Source organism: Helianthus annuus, chromosome 14 (genome assembly GCF_002127325.2).
Source record: "Helianthus annuus cultivar XRQ/B chromosome 14, HanXRQr2.0-SUNRISE, whole genome shotgun sequence".
NCBI lineage: Eukaryota > Viridiplantae > Streptophyta > Magnoliopsida > Asterales > Asteraceae > Helianthus > Helianthus annuus.
Window position 1 is genome coordinate 138301825 of NC_035446.2, and position 17406 is coordinate 138319230.

Sequence of the window (17406 nt, forward strand, 5' to 3'; positions counted from 1 at the left end):
TTTGGTTAAGAAGATGGTGTTGGGTGTGATTAAACATACGGTGTATGAACATTTTGTTGCTGGGGCCGATACTGGTGAGGTTAATCGGACGGTTAAGAAGTTGTGGGAGTCTGGGTTAGAATTTTTTGCAGAAGTAGGTGATTTGAGCTACAAAAGAGTGCTTCTAGGTGGTCAACAATTTTCTTTTCAAATCTAGGTAGGTCGCCTAATGAAACAGCGACCTTCAATGAGTTTTCTGTCCAAAAGCTGCAACCTTCCTGAAGATTGTTGTTTGAAACAGCTATGTTATTCAAGATCGCTGTTTGAAATAGCTACCTTAAGAAGGTTGCTGTTTCAAACCACCAACTCAATAAAGATCGCTGAATGGTACTGCCATCTATGTCAAAGTGACAACAGTGCATTAACTAGCTGCAGCATAGACTTTAACCATTTTCATTAAAATATTTTTTTGTTCAGGGATTTCATGCAACTTTATTCAGTATGTATGTTGGATAATTTATACACTTTCTTGAAATCTTACAAATAACTAATGTATTAAACATGGGAACCAAGAACTATCTTTTTATAACAGTAATGTCTAGTTTGTGGAAATAAACTGGTTTAAGATGCTAAAAACATTGGACGACTTTCAAACTAGTTTGACCCATTTCATTTTAAAGCATGTTAATAGGTTTGTTCAAACTTTCAACTGGTTGGGCTCATTTGACACATTTCCCGTCGAGCTAAATTTTGCAATTTTATGAAACATGAAATAAATAACCCAAATCGACCCATTGATGATTAAAGGAGTCAAAGTTGCTACCTTAAAGTCTATATATGTTAATTTGTTTCTGCAACAAAGCTGGTTGTTCATTGATTCTTATGGAACAATCACAGACAACCAATAATGTGGAAAACACTGTATTTATTCCTGTGATTGTAGTTGTCTAATATCTCAATGAGTCAAAGGAGGTAACTTGTCAAGAAACGCAAGTTTAAGCATGCTCGTCCAACAAGATGATCCTTATCGATAACCATACCAGACATAGTCCACAAACATGCTATGGTTATTCTCTTATGTGAACATGTAGTTTTAGACCATACCAGATTCAAACTATAAGGAAGTCACAGTTTCATAATTTAAAGGTCGCTCGATAAAATTGCAGAACCATTCAGCGACCTTTAATAAAATTGTAGTATCAAACAACAACCTTATTTAAGATTGCTGTACCATTCAGCGACCTTTTACAACATTGCAGAAAGAAACAGCGATCTTCTTTAAGTTAGCTCTTTCAAACAGCAATCTCTTATAAGATGGCAGTACCATTCAGCGATCTTTATTGAGTTGGTGGTTTGAAACAGCAACCTTCTTAAGGTAGCTGTTTCAAACAGCAATCTTCAGGAAGGTTGCAGCTTTTGGACAGAAAACTCATTGAAGGTCGCTGTTTGATATGGCTACTTACCTAGATTTGCAACAAAAATCAGGGGTCACCTAAACACACTCTTTTTTTGTCTAGACCACTCATTTCTGCAAAAAAATCGTCTGGGTTAAGGGGCATGTTGGATTATGGTCTGGAACATGCAGTGTGATGAAACAATGGTTAACCGGGCAGGGTTAACTCACTGGTCTCGTCAAGAAGGGTTAATCCCTTCCTCTCGAGGATCGCTGGCTGGATCACCGGTGGTTGATCTCCTGCACAAGGAAACAAACCGTGACTCGTAACAAGGAGGATGGGGTGGGGGGTGCTCCTTGTTACCACTCTCCGGCGTGAGAATCAGTAGTTTGCTTGGGAAGCAAAGTAAGATAGTAGTAGTAGTGAGAGAGTTGTGAGAAGATACCTCAAACCTGGTTTGGGGTTGGTATTTATAGCCGAGGAGTGGAGGAGGATGATGATGGATGGACTGACGACGTGCTGCCCCTTTTCAGGTGTGTCAGGCTCGTCGGTTATGGAGGTTACGCCACGTCAGTCCATTGCTTACGTAGCTCTGACAGGTAACTGTCATTGGTGCCACTTGCACTGTGGTGTCAGTACCACTTGCTTGAGTACATAGGATGCGGTGCAAGCCGCATCGCTACGTGCGGTAACATCTGAAGTTACCGCGTCTCCTACTTGTGATCAAGGAATACGCGAGATGCGGTGCTAGCCGCATCGTCGTCTTGCCTGCATCCCTTGTCGTGACGAAAATGTCCGTATGGTGTGGTGTCAGCCGTACCGCTACGTTCATCTTCTTCTATGCCCAAGGTAAGGCTTTCCTGTATTGATAGAAGCGTTCACTGGACGCGGTGCGATGCCGCGTCGCTGTGAATACTTCCGTTTTCGTACACCAGATGTGATGCTATGTCGCATCATTCTACCGTTCTCCTGTTCCATGTAAGTCCTCCTTTGTCATTAGATAGATTGGATTCAACCCTTGTGTCGACGCGTTCCCGCATGGGCACAAGTGGGTTGTTAGCTAGTGGGGGTTTTGATAAGGGTAATGGTCACTCGCGGTCGATGCTGACGCGAGATCTGGGACCATACCCCTTCACAGTGGATGATGAATCTTGTGATAAAAACTCTCAACCGATTCTTAAAACTGTTGAATCAACTCAATTTCTTCCTCCATCTTCTGTAAGTTGTTTAATATTCATAATCTATTGATAGAAATGCGTACATATGTCTTGTGAATCGCGTATAGATCACTTTAAGATTGAAATATTTCATTGGAACTTACTAATGTTCAACCGGATAATTTAACAGACAGGAGACAAACCATCACAACTTTTTAATTGAGGATTTACAGTTAGCAGTTATAACTGTCGATATCTAATTTCGTGTTTATTGACTTGGTTTCATAAACTCATTTTTAAATTTGTAGTCTTGTTTTTGTATTCTGATTTAAACATCATCAGCTCTATCAGATCAATCTTTATCATTTTCGTCTATGAGGTTTGGCCAGTTTTGCGACTTTTGACCAAAAGTTTGTTTTTCCGCATTTGAATCCAAAAGGTTTGAAATCTTGTCATTTTCATCTATCTCGTTAACTTCATCAATTTTTCTCTATTAAGTCAGGGTATTTTTGTCTTTTTGTTAACTTAAAGGGCAATTCGGTCTTTTGAATACTTGTACAATATGCTAAATGCTTGTACATAAAGTGAAAAAGACCAAATTCCCCTTTAAGTTAACAAACAAGACAAAAATACCTCTAACTTAACATAGAAAAATGGAGGGAGTTAATGAGCCGGATGAAAATGACAAGATTTTAAGCCTTTTGGATCCAAATGCAGAAGAACAAACTTTTGGACGAAAGTCGCAAAACTGGTCAAACCTCATTAACGAAAATGGCTTTTACTCTATCTAAAATTATGAATTTAATTATGTGAACTACAGGTTAGTTTCGTGGTGGTGAAGATCACAGCGATTTTCCCGTCTCTCTACTAAAGAGAGTGAGTGGTCTTCTTAGATGGGAATACAAGAACCCATCTTCATATCCGCTTCAATGGAAGCGTAAAACACTCCCCATATTCGCAGAATGCAGCGCCTTTTACCACACATTACAAAAACCGTCCCCTTTGACAACAACCGAAGAGCATGATCTTGAACTAGTCCACAAAAGACTAACCACAATATGTGATAAGGCCTTAGAAAGCAATGTGCCTGTAGTCATTGATGCAGAGGATACTTCTATCCAACCGGGCATCGATTGCTTCACATATTGGGCTACTGTCAAGTACAACAAGGGCACAAAGCCCTTAGTTTACGGCACCGTTCAAGCGTATTTGAAGGATGCGGGTCAGAGGTTGTTTGAGACCAAGAAAGCTGCTGATAAAATGGGATTGCCAATCGGGTTTAAGCTTGTAAGAGGAGCTTATATGTCCAGCGAAAGAAAACTGGCTCATTCGCTCGGTGTTGAGTCTCCTATACACAATAGCATCAATGACACGCACCATTGTTTCAATGAGTGCGCTTCGTATATGCTCGATGAGGTCTCTAGTGGCCCTGGTGGGCTCATTCTTGCTACTCATAATCTTAAGTCAGGTAAAGTTTGTAACTTTACGGCTTTGATCATCAGGTTGCTTTGCATTTTTGTTATTTGTTAAGAAAAGTTTTAAAAAGGTACATTTTGTTATGTTCTTAGAATGGATCATGAGCTAGTTGTAGTGCACCAAATTTTATAAATGTATTGTGAATCAGGGTACATTGATTATGAAAACCGAAGTTGAAAACATAATATTTCGAAAACGAGGTATTTCTTAAGACAACATTCAAGATCTTCAACACTGCATGGCTTCAAACTGACTTTTGAATGAGTCTTTACAGGGAAAATGGCTGCCCGAAAAGCACGCGATTTGGGGATTGGTAAAGATAGTGATAAGCTTGAATTCGCCTCGCTTTATGGAATGGCAGATGCAATGAGTTTTGGATTGAGAAATGCAGGGTTTGGTGTGAGCAAATATTTGCCATTCGGGCCCGTTTCGGAGATCATGCCTTACCTTTTGAGACGAGCAGAAGAGAACAAAGGGTTACTCTCATCTTCTAATCTTGATAGACATCTCATGATGCAAGCAACTTGTATACTCTTATGTATACATAATTGTTTCTAGAGAAGTTCTTTTAACAATTGAATTGATGGTGTTAGTATTATGTTTATGCAGGAAAGAGTTAAAGATGAGAGTGAATGCTTGTGTTTTACGCTTGGTTGAAGGCGAGAGTAGATTCAAAACATAAGCAAGCTCCATTGTTGAAGTTAAAATGTGATGCGATTCGAGTTTGGGCCTTTTGCTTCTAGACCTTGTTACCATGTAGTTCCAAGGATGCATATAAATCAATAGGAGTATGTGATTTCTTTGAGGATAATAAAACAATAATGGAGAGCTTTCATTATTCTAATTCATGTAAAATTCTTCCTCTCCAACTTTAGGGGGTGTTTGGGACTGCGTATTAAAATATATGTTTATTGCGTGTTGAACTATTAAGTTGCGCGAGTTCCATATATTTGAAAGTCACTTTTGCCAATAACACAAACTAATAATATGATTGATTCGTCAATAATCAAAACTCAAGAGGTACAAAGTATTGCCTCGAAATAGATAGTGGCAATATCTAACAATATGACCAGAAAATGTTATAATGTGTATAATTTTTATTGTAACAAATAAGTAGTGATCGATATTTACCCAAAAATGTGGACTGTAGATGGTTGAGAACCCTTTATGCCACCGATATAGGACATGTGACTTGCAGGGACGCCTATATATAACAATGTTAGAATCATCAAAAGTTTACAATTTATGTTTTTTTTTTTAATTATTACTTTTGTAGATTCTTTGCCAAAACATAATATGGATTCCCAGAAAGCACAATACGATGCTGGTCAAATTTCGGGTCAAACTCGGGTATTAATTAGGATCCTAGGATTGTATTAGCTTATTATCGTTTGTTATGAAAGAAATAAGCCGTATATTTATTTATTATTTTTTTTTTTTTCAGGAGAAGACCAACAAATTGATAGAAAAGGCTGATAAAAATACCCAACATGTAAAGGACAATGTGCAACAGGTTTGTTCCCCTCATTCCTTAGACCATTGGGTATGGGGTTCGGCAAGGGTCCGTCCCCCCCCCCCCCCTAGCCCCGTCGCACACCGGCCCCCTTAGGGGCGTCGCGTCACTTGCGTCGGAATCCAGATGGAGGAGACGAGGCACATGTGGGTTTTTTTATTATTTTTTTATTAAAGTGGTGGGCCCCTTTCATTGTCTCTCTCTCTCTCCTTGAATATATATTATTTTTTTATTAAAGTGGGTAGTCCCCACACCCTTGGGTAGTCCCCAAGAGGATGCTCCTCCTCCCGTGATTACGTGGCGCCTACGTGGCGGGTAGTCTCCAAAGAGACTATCCTCCCCATACCCACCGGTCTTATACATTAGAAACAAACCAACTCTTTCAAATGAAAACACATCTATTCAGGTTCTGTTATTGATCGCGAGTTGAACCAGGGAAAAAAGACTTTTTAAGGAAAACATGTCAAATGGTCTGAACTTTACTTTAAAAATTCAATTAAATTATATAATAAATGGAACAATAATAGATGATCATACAGACAACTTTTGACGTCACAACCCGGTCCGTTTTAACATGTAAAAACTGGTGGCTCCAATCGAAACTCGTTATCTAATACATCCAGACCCACAAGTCAATTGGTGTTAACCAGTAACCACTTTATGTGGGTGTTCAGGGTGGTCAACAAATGTTGGCTAAAGCACATGGAGCCGCTGAAGGAGCCAAGGATGCCACCGGCATCAACAAATAAACAACCACCTGTTCGGCTAACTCTAAACGTATTTGTGTAACGACTTGAATCTGTATAACCTACTTGTATAATGACTTGTATCTGTATAATGTAAAACAAAGTAATAATGTTATGATGTTTTTGAACATTTATGTATTGATAAAAGAAATAACCCAAGTTGCATTCAACAAATTCAATCATACATTACAGAAAAAAAGACCATTACAATCTTTTCAAGCTTTTCTTTCTAGCATCAATCTTCTTTTTATCGGCTTGTGCTTTCACCAGTCCTTCCTTCTTATGGGTTACTACCACAGGTGGTGCAGCAGCAGATCCGCTACTAACTCCGATCTCAACCACTGTGTTCAGGGCGGTGATTGGCGGTTCCTGTCCACTTGCCCCTTTCATATTGTTCAATGAAGGGGCCAAAGGTGTAGGCGGCTGCACCACTGCTCCAGAGACAGCAGTTTTCGGGTCAACAATACAAACTGGGGCGTGTGTCTGGTCAACATTTAGGGCGGCAGCAGTCGATTCAGATCTAACCCCTGTCTTAAACTTTGGTTTCGGCTTTATAGCATGAATTCCAGTAAACAACCTATGAACAAATCATAACCAGTACTTATTATTGGATCAAGATTTCTTAAAAACCATTGAAAACCGTTATCAATGAAATATAACCAATATTGACCCACCTTGCATGCCTAGCATACTCATCATAGTTATCGAGCAGCAATTTGCCGGCCTGCTCATTTAATGCAGATTCTGGAAACGGCTCAATCAGCAAGCATCTAACTACCTACAACCAGAGTCAAATCGACCTTTACTGATTTAATTCATAGTAACTTTTAACTTGAAAGCTGAAAACAAGATTCTGAAACTTACAATTAGAACATGACGTAAGCCAAGACTAGGGTTCCAATCCCTTTTCAATGTGTTGACACATATTTCACCGTTTGTAGCGATGTTTGGGTGGAAGATCTTGGTCAAAAAATACCCTACAACAGACACACAAAGAAGATGAATAACAGAATTAGTAAATTATGAGTAAGATAACGGATTTCATATCTAACGGATTTTTGACAAACCTTTAGGAGGTGAGTGGGGAAAGTCACGCGACAGGATCAACTTCATGCGAAAAACGCCGTTTTCATATGGAGTGCCAGCTGCACACCCGGGATTAATATACTCAGTCAGAAAAAAAAAAAGGAATTTATTGTGTCTCGATATATATATGCTCATATCACACACACAAACGTATGACGATACTTAAGCTAACAAGTACCTGGGCCTTCTATATCGGCAAATATTGTTGAAAAATCATCATCGTTGACTCCTACTTTAATTCCCTCTGGTGGTGTTTCATCAAGATTTTTCAGTTCCCTGGCAAGTTGTTTAATTACATTTGGAGGAAGATTCTCGTTCGTAGCCTGCAACAATTACATAGTAAACCTTCAACTTTACCCAATGGAAATTATAAGTGTTTCCAAAGTACACATGAATAAAGCTCACATTTTTATTTTTTTGCATAATCATAATGAACAAACAATGACTCAATTCATACTTTATTGAACTTCTTGTTCCAAATAGAGTCAGTTAAAATTCATATACCAAAAAAAATGTTCAGATTGAGAACTTACCATCAATCCCAAACAAGATTATAGACCGAAAAGCAAGAGGCAATGACCGGAGCAGATTGTCAATGACACCAAATAAACCTGTTAAGATAATGAATAATTTCAGAGTTAATTATAAATTTATAACACCAACCAAAAGGCAAAGTATAAATATTGATTGTCACCATGATCTGCAAAAATGTTGCAAAAAAAAAAAAAAAAAAAAAAAAAAAAAAAAAAAAAAAAAAAACCTCTCAATATAAACAAAAAATACATGTAACATCTCTCTTCACTTGATTACAAAACCCTATCAGTCAACTTGAATAAAAAAACCTAAAATTCAAGATTCATGCGATGAAAAACTAAAAATCCCCAATTCTCCAAATCAAAAACTCTTTCAACATAAACCGTTAACCTAATCGAATCTTTCAACAACCAAAAACAAAGATCTTTAAAACCAAACGAAAAAAAATAACTCTTTTTAACAATCAAGACAAAAAGGCAAACCCTAATTCAACCATCAAACACCCAATCCTAAATTCAACAACAAAAATAACAAATTCACCAAACAAACAGCGATTAATCGAAATCAAACCAACAATGCCGATCACCACAAACACATTAAATCAAAAATTTCATAATCAACTTCAGATTTCTATAAACTAACAAGAAGAACAAATATTACCTCAAAATCAAGAGCCCTTGTTCACCAGAAGCATACAGGATTTCACGAAATTGATGCGATTCGGTGGATCGACTCGATTACTCTCTCTGTCAAATGATTATGAGTATTAAAACCTAGAGAGAGAGAGAGAAAGAGAGGAGAGAGAGAGTTGGGGGTGGTTGTGTTTGGGCATAGATATATACACAACAAACATGAGTTTACCGTTGGGGGGTTCTGATAAAATTTACAATTAGGTACTCTACTTTATGGATAGTTACAGATAACACCCTTTAATGGGGTAGGTTTTGTAGTTTTAGTATAGTTTTCGGGTGAAGTGAAACTTGTATTTTTTTCTTTAACTCCGTCAGTACAAAGTAGGCGTAGGAAATTAGAAAAAAAAATAAAAAATAAATGTCCGTGTCAATCACAGCTTGCTATGTATTCCAATTATTGGAATTGATAAAATACACACTCCTCTCATTTTCAGATGACATAGTTGTAATTTTATTTAAAAGATATTGTATTTATCAATTCCAAATTACATATAACAATACTTCATAGTTTAGACACTTAAATGTCACTTTCGTCATCCCAGGTCTGGTCTGTCCGACTATGCTTTTTCAGGCCAAATTATAAATTTGTACAATTTTTGTCCTTAACATTTTTTAAACATGTCAGTTCCATACAAAAACTAATATTTGTTATGCCAGTTTCGTCCGTGTGGTTTGTCTAGTTATGCCAGTAGGTTTTAACAAACGTTAGTTTTTTAGACAGAAGTAACATATTTCAAAATGTCAAGGACAGACAGAAATTATACAAATTTGAAATTTGGCATGAACTAACATAACTAAATAAACCACATGGACGAAAATAACAAATAACTCTAGTTTAGAGGTTAGGGGAAAATCAAAACAATGTTATTATAACTGAAATAATAGAATAGATTACTTGAACCGATTGAAAATTTGATGATTTACTTATGGTTGGCAAATAGCTATTGTTCGATTGGTATTGGAGTGGAAGTGAAGACTTCGGTTTGAGGCTATAGGTCTTAAGTTCGAATCCGATCCCAACTGGGTTTTACCATAGTGGGTCTTCGAGCAACGGGTTTCCTCTGAACTGGAGATGGTGGGTTTGGGCTACCTAGCGATGTTTGCGGTCGCGGGCGTATAGAGTCGCTTTTTGACATTGGGTTACCTGTGGTAGCAATGTTTTTATTTCGTTGACTGTTTAACAATAATTTTAAACGTGTTTTATAGTTTGTTTATTGACTTGTTGTAATAAACCAATATTTATATATTTTTATGAATAATATACTATATGTTTGTTTCTTCTCATTCATATATCAACATCTTTGTTGTATTTATTTGGTTAAAACTTGATTGAAATGATTAACCGAAATTGGATTGAATTTGGTCACACCCATAACTAACAGTTACGTGATAGTATACGAAATTAACAAAACCATATTTCTGAATAAGCACGCTTTCGATAACAAAAACCGATCATTTATATAATCTAATTTGAAACACCAATTATAGATTTGTTTTTTACATAACGTAACTGAATGGGCAAATGTTCACCACTACATTATGGGCTGAAATAATTCTGTGTGGCAGCAGGATGCCATGATATTCATATTCATTTATTTATCTGTTTATAGAACTATATTTATTATGTAGTATGTAAATTTGATAATTTTTTTTTTTTTGTCTTTTTGGAATATCAAACTCAACATTTTATTATGTAATATGTAAATTTGATGTTTTTTTTTTTTTTTGTGTTTTGAAATATCAAACTTAACATTATTATGATATTTAGAAAGCTACGTTAAAATCATTTTTAGAACAATATCTATATGTATCTATCCCGTTCATATGCTGTCCAAAACAAAAGCCATCTCGTTCATATAAAAGTAGTTATTTATGTTTTTTGTTTTTTAATTTGTGGAAAATATCTTTTTTTTTTTTTATTTCTAGACCTTTTTTCCTATGAACCTATGTGGTTTTTACATCTTGTCATTTTAATCATTGAGATTTGAGACTAACTTTATTACATTCAAATGACATTTCAGGTTTTTAGGCTTTTTTTGACTTATGCACAAGCTTTTAATACAAAAGTTACAAGTTCTTATTAGAAAACAAATTAAAAAAAAGTTCAACTCCAACCCTTCCTTTGTTTTTTTTCCCTAAGCGCAACCTATCTTTGACGTCGGTGGAAGAAAAGGCAACAAAGGAGAAGCTGAGGTCGTACAGTTTGGGCTATCATGTGTTTTTTCGCATTCTTCGTTATTAGACCGCTTTACATTAAGCATTCGATTCGTAGGTTCTTTATTTCAATAGTTTTCGGTTGTTGATTGTTTTTTTATTTGATTCATAAGTGGGTTTCGTCATAACATTAGAGCTATTATTATTATCCTTATTTGTTTATTTATTAATGTACTTATTATTGTTAGAATTACTTGTCGTCCCGCCTAAAGGTCATCTTATTAATCCCTACATTAATTGTCTCTGTACTTTCCATGCATTTACTTTTCGGTTTTTATTATAATCAACGGCATACCTAGTATGCCACAATTTTTTTTATATGTCACGTATATTACCGTTTTCCAACCAACATCACATATTTAAGCCGACCCCCTAGTATTTTTAAACATTGACCTCTAAGACGGAAAAAGACCCATAATTCAAACATTTTTTTATATAATTTTAACCCATTAAAAATCAAGATATCAACCCACTTTTTTAATAACAAGCTCAAAATATGTTTTATCAGTCCATTTTTATTAAATATAAAGAACAAAAACCTTTCATCCTTTTCTAAAAATTCTAATTAGTAAAAGGTAAAAGATTATATAAAATTTGTTTTGGTTAAGTTTATCATTATTTTTTATAACCAAGTCTTTTGTATTATTCTAAGCGTATTATTTTAGTTGGAAACTACTGGATAATTTGTGAGATACCTATACAACTATTTCAATATTAGTTTTCCATTTTTTTTTTGAACGTCCAACATAAGAATCGCCGGGTACTCCGTACGCGGCATCCATTGGCCGAAAGGTAGCCCGCGGCAGCCCAACCTGCACGCACGGAGCCCCTAGCCCACCATGCCACCAGTTCCGGGGAAAACCCGACCCTGCACCCGCCCGAGGGCACGACAATGCAGAACCGGTAAAACCCGGGTGGATCAGGAATCGAACTTGAGACCTTTCGGTCAAAAGTCTTCCCTCATTTCCATAACCACTAAGCTATAAGCCCAGGGTATTAGTTTTCCATTTGATACTCATGGTTAATGGTCTAAAAATTCCATTAATTGTTTCAAAAGGTGATGGAAAAAAGCTTCTTTCTAGTGTAGGAAACCAATTAATTTGTGTGCATGTGTGTGATGCCGTACAAACACCCAAGCACCCTTTTATCTCAGAATCATAAACAATATTTAGCCATTAATCATTTCCTGAGAAGAACTAACATTTCGGCTAAGAAAAAGGCTCCTGTGAATTTCTTTACGGACCCTATGGAAAGGAGATGTACTCTGCGACCAGCGGATCTGCTCGTCTTTAGTTGGGCTAGGGGGAAACATGCTTGTGTGGACCTCACAGGGGTTTCTCCTCTGGCTGGTTTAAGGGAAAACGGGTTTGTAGCTGGACACGCAGCAAGAAAGACAGAATCGAAGAAAGTTGATAAGCACGCTAAAGCTTGTGCAGAGAACCAGCATGTTTTTATCCCTTTTGTCTTTGACACATTTGGCTCTCTAGCGCCAGAAGCTATCCAATTCCTGACCAGGGTCCAACGGGTCATACACAACAATTGCTCAGCCTCAGAGGGACGGGGTTTTGTCTTTGGTAGATTAGGGTTTGCAATTCAGAAAGGGGTGGCGGCACAGCTTGTTACCCGTCTACCCTCTGTTTTGATATAACTTGGCAAGTTGTCATATTAAATTAAAAAAAAAATTAAAAAATTCATAGAGAACTTTTGTTATAATTTCTATTCCACTACGATGCATGCATGATGTTCACTATCGGTACCTTGTGTCAATAATATGAGTCAAGCAGTGTTCATTTTTTCGTTTTCCTAGTATTCACAAAAAACAAGATAGCGTTAATCCTACGAATCTGATTCTGGTTATTAACATTAATTATAAAGCTATCAGACATGTGGTCCTATGGTCTAGTGGTTAGGACATTGGACTCTGAATCCAGTAACCCGAGTTCAAATCTCGGTAGGACCTTTATTTTTTTTTTTTCCTATAAGCTTAGAAATTTACATTATTTACAGCTTGCAGGTCCGGTGGTCCAGGCAAATAAATAACCCTTGAACATCTGTTTTGTTAATTCAACATGATATAGTTCTTTATCTTATATCCAGGATGCTATTATAGGAATTACTAATTCTAAAGATAGATAACCAAAATGACAAGTTAAGATATGTGACTGTTATACAACAAAAGGGTTTATCTTTTTTTTTTTTGGAAGGCAACAAAAGGGTTTATCTACGTTAATGAAGTTTTCTTGTTTTGTTTGAATTTCAAGTTGTTGTAAACTAATCAAAACCTCTTGTTATGTTCTCTTTGATATTAATAAAACCAATCTCTTAAACATGTTGTGGCTGTAGTTTAGTGGTAAGAATTCCACGTTGTGGCCGTGGAGACCTGGGCTCGAATCCCAGCAGCCACACAACCTTTTTGTTCTTTGCATTTTTAATGTCCGTTGACTTCATTCAAGTAAAACATATTCATTCATTTTAAGTTTTAACTAAAACACAACTACGATTTAGCATTTTTCTTTGTTATAATGTACGCGTTAACAAATGTTAATTACTTTTAATTTAAATACTTAATACTTATTGTGTTAATTTAAACCAGTGACGAATTCAGAAACTTTTTGCACAGGATTCCTTTTAATAGATTTTCACTAATTCTTAGTAATTTTTTCCAAATCATACAAAGCTTCCACTAATTTTTTCTATTTTTTCTAAACCGAGGGGTTCCTGGAAACCCCCAATACACCCATGGATCCGCCCCTGATTTAAACATTATCAAGCTACAAAATTAATAAGGACTGATTGTCTTAGTATAATTATCTTTCCTAATTTGATTATAATTCTCATATAGATTATAGACTTATAACTGCAATATGTGACCTCATATTGTTTTTTAATCTTTTGAGTTAAATTCCATTTTAGTCCCTGTGGTTTGGGCCATTTTGCCAGTTTAGTCCAAAGGTTTCATTTTTAACATGTGGGTCCAAAAAGGTTTCACAGTTACCATTTTAGTCCACTGAGTTAACTTCATCCATTTTTTGTGTTAACGAGAAGGCCAATTCGGTCATTTTATATGGCTGAATTGCCCTTTTAGTTAACAGAATTACATACAAAATGACCAAATTGACCTTCTCGTTAACCGAAAAAATGGATGAAGTTAACCAAGTGAACTAAAATGGCAACTGTGAAACCTTTTTGGACCCATAGGTTAAAAATGAAACATTTGGACTAAACTGGCAAAATGGCCCAAACCACAGGGACTAAAATGTCATTTAACTCTAATCTTTTTATAGCTATGTGACTCAACAAAAAGTGTTTAATGCCATTTTATTACATGTGGTTTGAGCCATTTTGCCAGTTTAGTTCAAAGGTTTTATTTTTCATCTGTGGTTTCAAAAAGGTTTCACCATTGCCATTTTAGTCCACTAGGTTAATTTTAACCATTTTTTTGTTAACTAGAAGGGTAATTTGGTCATTTTATGTGGCCGAATTACCATTCTAGTTAACAGAATTACATATAAAATGACTGAATTACCTTTCTTGTTGGATGAAGTTAACCTAGTGGACTAAAATGGCCCATTGAAGAAACACTGAACTAATTTTAGGTTTATTAGTTTGGTTTATGTTGCGACCATAGAGGTTAATCTTCTTAATCCTTCCTGAGCTAAAGCATTGATCCTTCCTGTAAAACAATCAACACCCCGTTAAGCTCGTTAAGAGGGGAATATGGGGGTTTCCGTCTTAACCCCTCTTCGGCGTGAGAATAAGTGTTTGTTTTAAGGAAATAAGTGTGTGTTGAAGAGTGAGAGAGCAGAGAACAGAATGAATTAACCTGTACATGAAGGTCCCTATTTATAGCCAGAGTAGCGTATAAGGAGATGGGTTGATGGGCCTTGGGCCTGGAGTCGACAACAAGGAATATCCTTTTTGTCTCTTCTATGACGACCGTTAGTGTTTCTAGAAGGTTATCGGAGCTGGCGCACCTTGAGTGGAGCCACGTGTCCGGGTTGTCGTCCTTGTTGTCTCCCTGACATCAGCAGGTGAGCGAAGATCATGGGACAGGTGTCGCCGCCCTCTGATTGGTGCCACGTAGGCGTCCTTGTATACCTTCTTGTCTCCTACACGATTGTTGATCATGGAGCACGATAAGATACAGCCTGTTGGACGCTGATTTGCTCATTCCTCTGCCACTCGTACCTTTCGTGCTATCTGGAATAAACCTGCGCCTCTACCCTCGCGCGGCCTCTGGAGCATATCCATTCAGCTGGCGCAAGGTCTAGGGGGTGAGGGTTTTCATCCAGGGCACTAAGTGTAGGATCTGACCTTTAACTTGATTGGGCCTCGCGTGCGACTTAGGCTTTACCTATTTAGTCGGCGCGGGGTCTGTAGGTTTGTCAGATTGATGTATTAGGAGTATGGTCTTGCGCATGACCTGATTGATCTGCGCGGCTTTTTGGAACCATACCCCTTCACCCATACCACAAGGACTAAAATGGAATTTAACTCCTCAACAAAATGATTTACCAATTACATATTCATCATATTGTTTTTAATCTTTTTATAGCTATGTGACTCAACAAAATCATTTACTAGTTACATATTTCCAGTTTTATAATCACATTATATGTGTTATTTTGATTAAGTTTCAAGCAAACTAATTAGCATAAATTACAAATCTTTAGAGAACCAAAGATGTGAAGTATGAAAAATAGATATGCAATGATTACGAATCTTATTTTCCAAATAAATGGTTGGGGACAGTTATGAAAATAGAATTGGTCTACAAGTGTACGGTTTTAAAAAAGAAAATCTAGATGAGGTGTTTGGGGCGGAAGTTTCGTATTTGGAGTTATTTCTGGATAGCCATCTAAATTGAGTCGTCACATTCGGCTATAGGGTGTCGTCATGACCCTCATGACCACCATGATCCTCCACATAGGTACCATGTCATCTATCTTTAATTCACCATTTAAAACCACTACCCTAAGAGTGTGGTCATGACCCAAACCACTATCCCCTTTATTTTTTTAATTTATTTTTGTCTTAAAAGTTTTAAATGGGAGGGTCGTGGCAATCGTGGTTTAATCCATGGGAATCACCATCAATCAAGGAGGGAGGTGATATACCATTTAATTAATGGTCCTATGTGGAAATAATGTTCCAATTCATGACCCCCACACCCCATAGATAAAACCATTTCAAGTGTACGAAATCAATAATGCAGATAAGACATAAAGTTTTGCGTTTCTATGAAAAAAGCAAAGTTGTATATTTGTGTCTTAAATAGATCATAATTTTTATTTTATATAAGAGGTGAATCATCACAACAATTCTATTGAAACAATGCAACTCTTCGTGAAAGAGTACGACATTTGGGGTTATACATTACTATAAATTTGGAATTTTCTAACAAGCTTTTCTGTCACAAATGCGTAGCAAACTAAGATTTGATACGCATTTGCAACAAAACCTAGTTAATACGAATGTTGGATTTTAACTCCATATGATGGAGGAACAAATTACGATCACGTAGGAAGAAACGGGTCGTAAAACGGATAAAAATTGAGCGAGTTATGAACGTTTTCGTGAAAATTGGTATTGTTGGGAGTATGCAGTTCCCCGCTGCAAACTCGTTGTGAAAAAAGGGGCCTTCGTGCCCCGCGATGGTAAATGGTTTGAGGCGTTGCGCAACGTGACGGGCTTCGCGCCCTGCAAAGCCATTTGAAAATCCCGTCGTGGCACGCGACAGGCTAAAAAGCTTGCAAATGTTGTTTAGTTGTTCGTTTTTGACATACGGACTTATTTAGATGTGTTATAAATATCTTTTAATTAAAGCATTTCGTGTTTATGAAATGTAGGTGTGCCTAGAAGGTACCGGATGACGATCAAGCTCAACGAAGAACCGAACATCATCAAGTTTCAAGCTTCTGCATTACGTTTCGTCATCACGTTTAAAACAGCCTGTGTATATATATATATAAATATATACATTATGTTGAAATGTTTTAAATCTTAAAATGTTTTAAGAAATTCGTATTTTCAAATCTATGTGTAATCGTAAATACGCAATTATAGTCGAAATTTTTATGAAAATCGTATAAATGAACTAAGGGTTTTACAAGTTGGTATCAGTACTGTTCGCCTAGGCTAATTACTCCCCGAGTAATCTCTGTCTAGGCCGAGTACTTCCCGAGTATTCCTGAATCTGACTAGAAAGCGCTTAGCAACTTTTACGGCCATGATCTCATCTCACATATTTTAAACCATTCAATGTGTTTGTAAATGACAGTTTTTTCACACAAACAAATTAAGTTATTAGACATGCGGTAAATGACATAGTTTTCACTTTTCACGCATTTTAAACCATTCCATGTGTTTGTAAATGACATAAATGTACCCATGGTAAACCCTAAACTCTATCATAAAGTATCTAAAATATTAGAAATTAAACTCAAATTCTTACACATAAAAAACAAAATAGAGATAATATTTTTCAAAGTTAATGTTCTAAACTGTTCTATACCAAAATAGAGATAATATTTTTTCAAAGTTATGGTGGGCTCCTCTTGGTTTTTCTTAGGGTTGTAATATTCTTAGTTGTTTGGTATTATTTTTTGGTATTTT

At 36.5% G+C, this 17406-nt stretch overlaps 3 protein-coding genes, 1 long non-coding RNA gene and 2 other non-coding genes across 6 annotated transcripts; 5 read left to right on the top strand and 1 right to left on the bottom strand.

Annotated features, from left to right (window-relative positions):
* Positions 1–208: 208 nt before the first annotated feature.
* Positions 209–4875, top strand: LOC110907422 (proline dehydrogenase 2, mitochondrial-like). Its single transcript, XM_022152409.1, has 3 exons — positions 209–366; positions 457–478; positions 3356–4875. The coding sequence occupies exons 1-3, from the start codon at positions 209–211 to the stop codon at positions 4058–4060; spliced, it is 885 nt and encodes a 294-aa protein (XP_022008101.1). The 3' UTR covers positions 4061–4875.
* On the top strand, positions 4146–4875 carry LOC110903854 (proline dehydrogenase 2, mitochondrial). Its single transcript, XM_022149653.2, has 2 exons — positions 4146–4206; positions 4281–4875. Exons 1-2 carry the CDS (start codon positions 4167–4169, stop codon positions 4562–4564), a joined length of 324 nt encoding a protein of 107 aa, XP_022005345.1. The 5' UTR covers positions 4146–4166; the 3' UTR covers positions 4565–4875.
* A 372-nt stretch (positions 4876–5247) lies between these two features.
* Positions 5248–6464, top strand: LOC118486681. Its single transcript, XR_004879477.1, has 3 exons — positions 5248–5356; positions 5451–5519; positions 6194–6464. It is a non-coding gene; the product is annotated as an uncharacterized LOC118486681 (long non-coding RNA).
* Positions 6382–8710, bottom strand: LOC110903856 (ubiquitin-conjugating enzyme E2 22). The gene is made up of 7 exons (XM_022149654.2): positions 8546–8710; positions 7885–7962; positions 7530–7674; positions 7333–7410; positions 7130–7242; positions 6940–7043; positions 6382–6842 (listed from the first exon to the last, which is right to left on the bottom strand). The coding sequence occupies exons 2-7, from the start codon at positions 7885–7887 to the stop codon at positions 6470–6472; spliced, it is 816 nt and encodes a 271-aa protein (XP_022005346.1). The 5' UTR covers positions 7888–7962; positions 8546–8710; the 3' UTR covers positions 6382–6469.
* Positions 8711–12679: 3969 nt separating this feature from the next.
* Positions 12680–12751, top strand: TRNAQ-CUG. Its single transcript has one exon. It is a non-coding gene; the product is annotated as a tRNA-Gln (tRNA).
* Positions 12752–13124: 373 nt separating this feature from the next.
* Positions 13125–13196, top strand: TRNAH-GUG. The gene has a single exon. It is a non-coding gene; the product is annotated as a tRNA-His (tRNA).
* The last annotated feature ends 4210 nt before the right edge of the window (positions 13197–17406 follow it).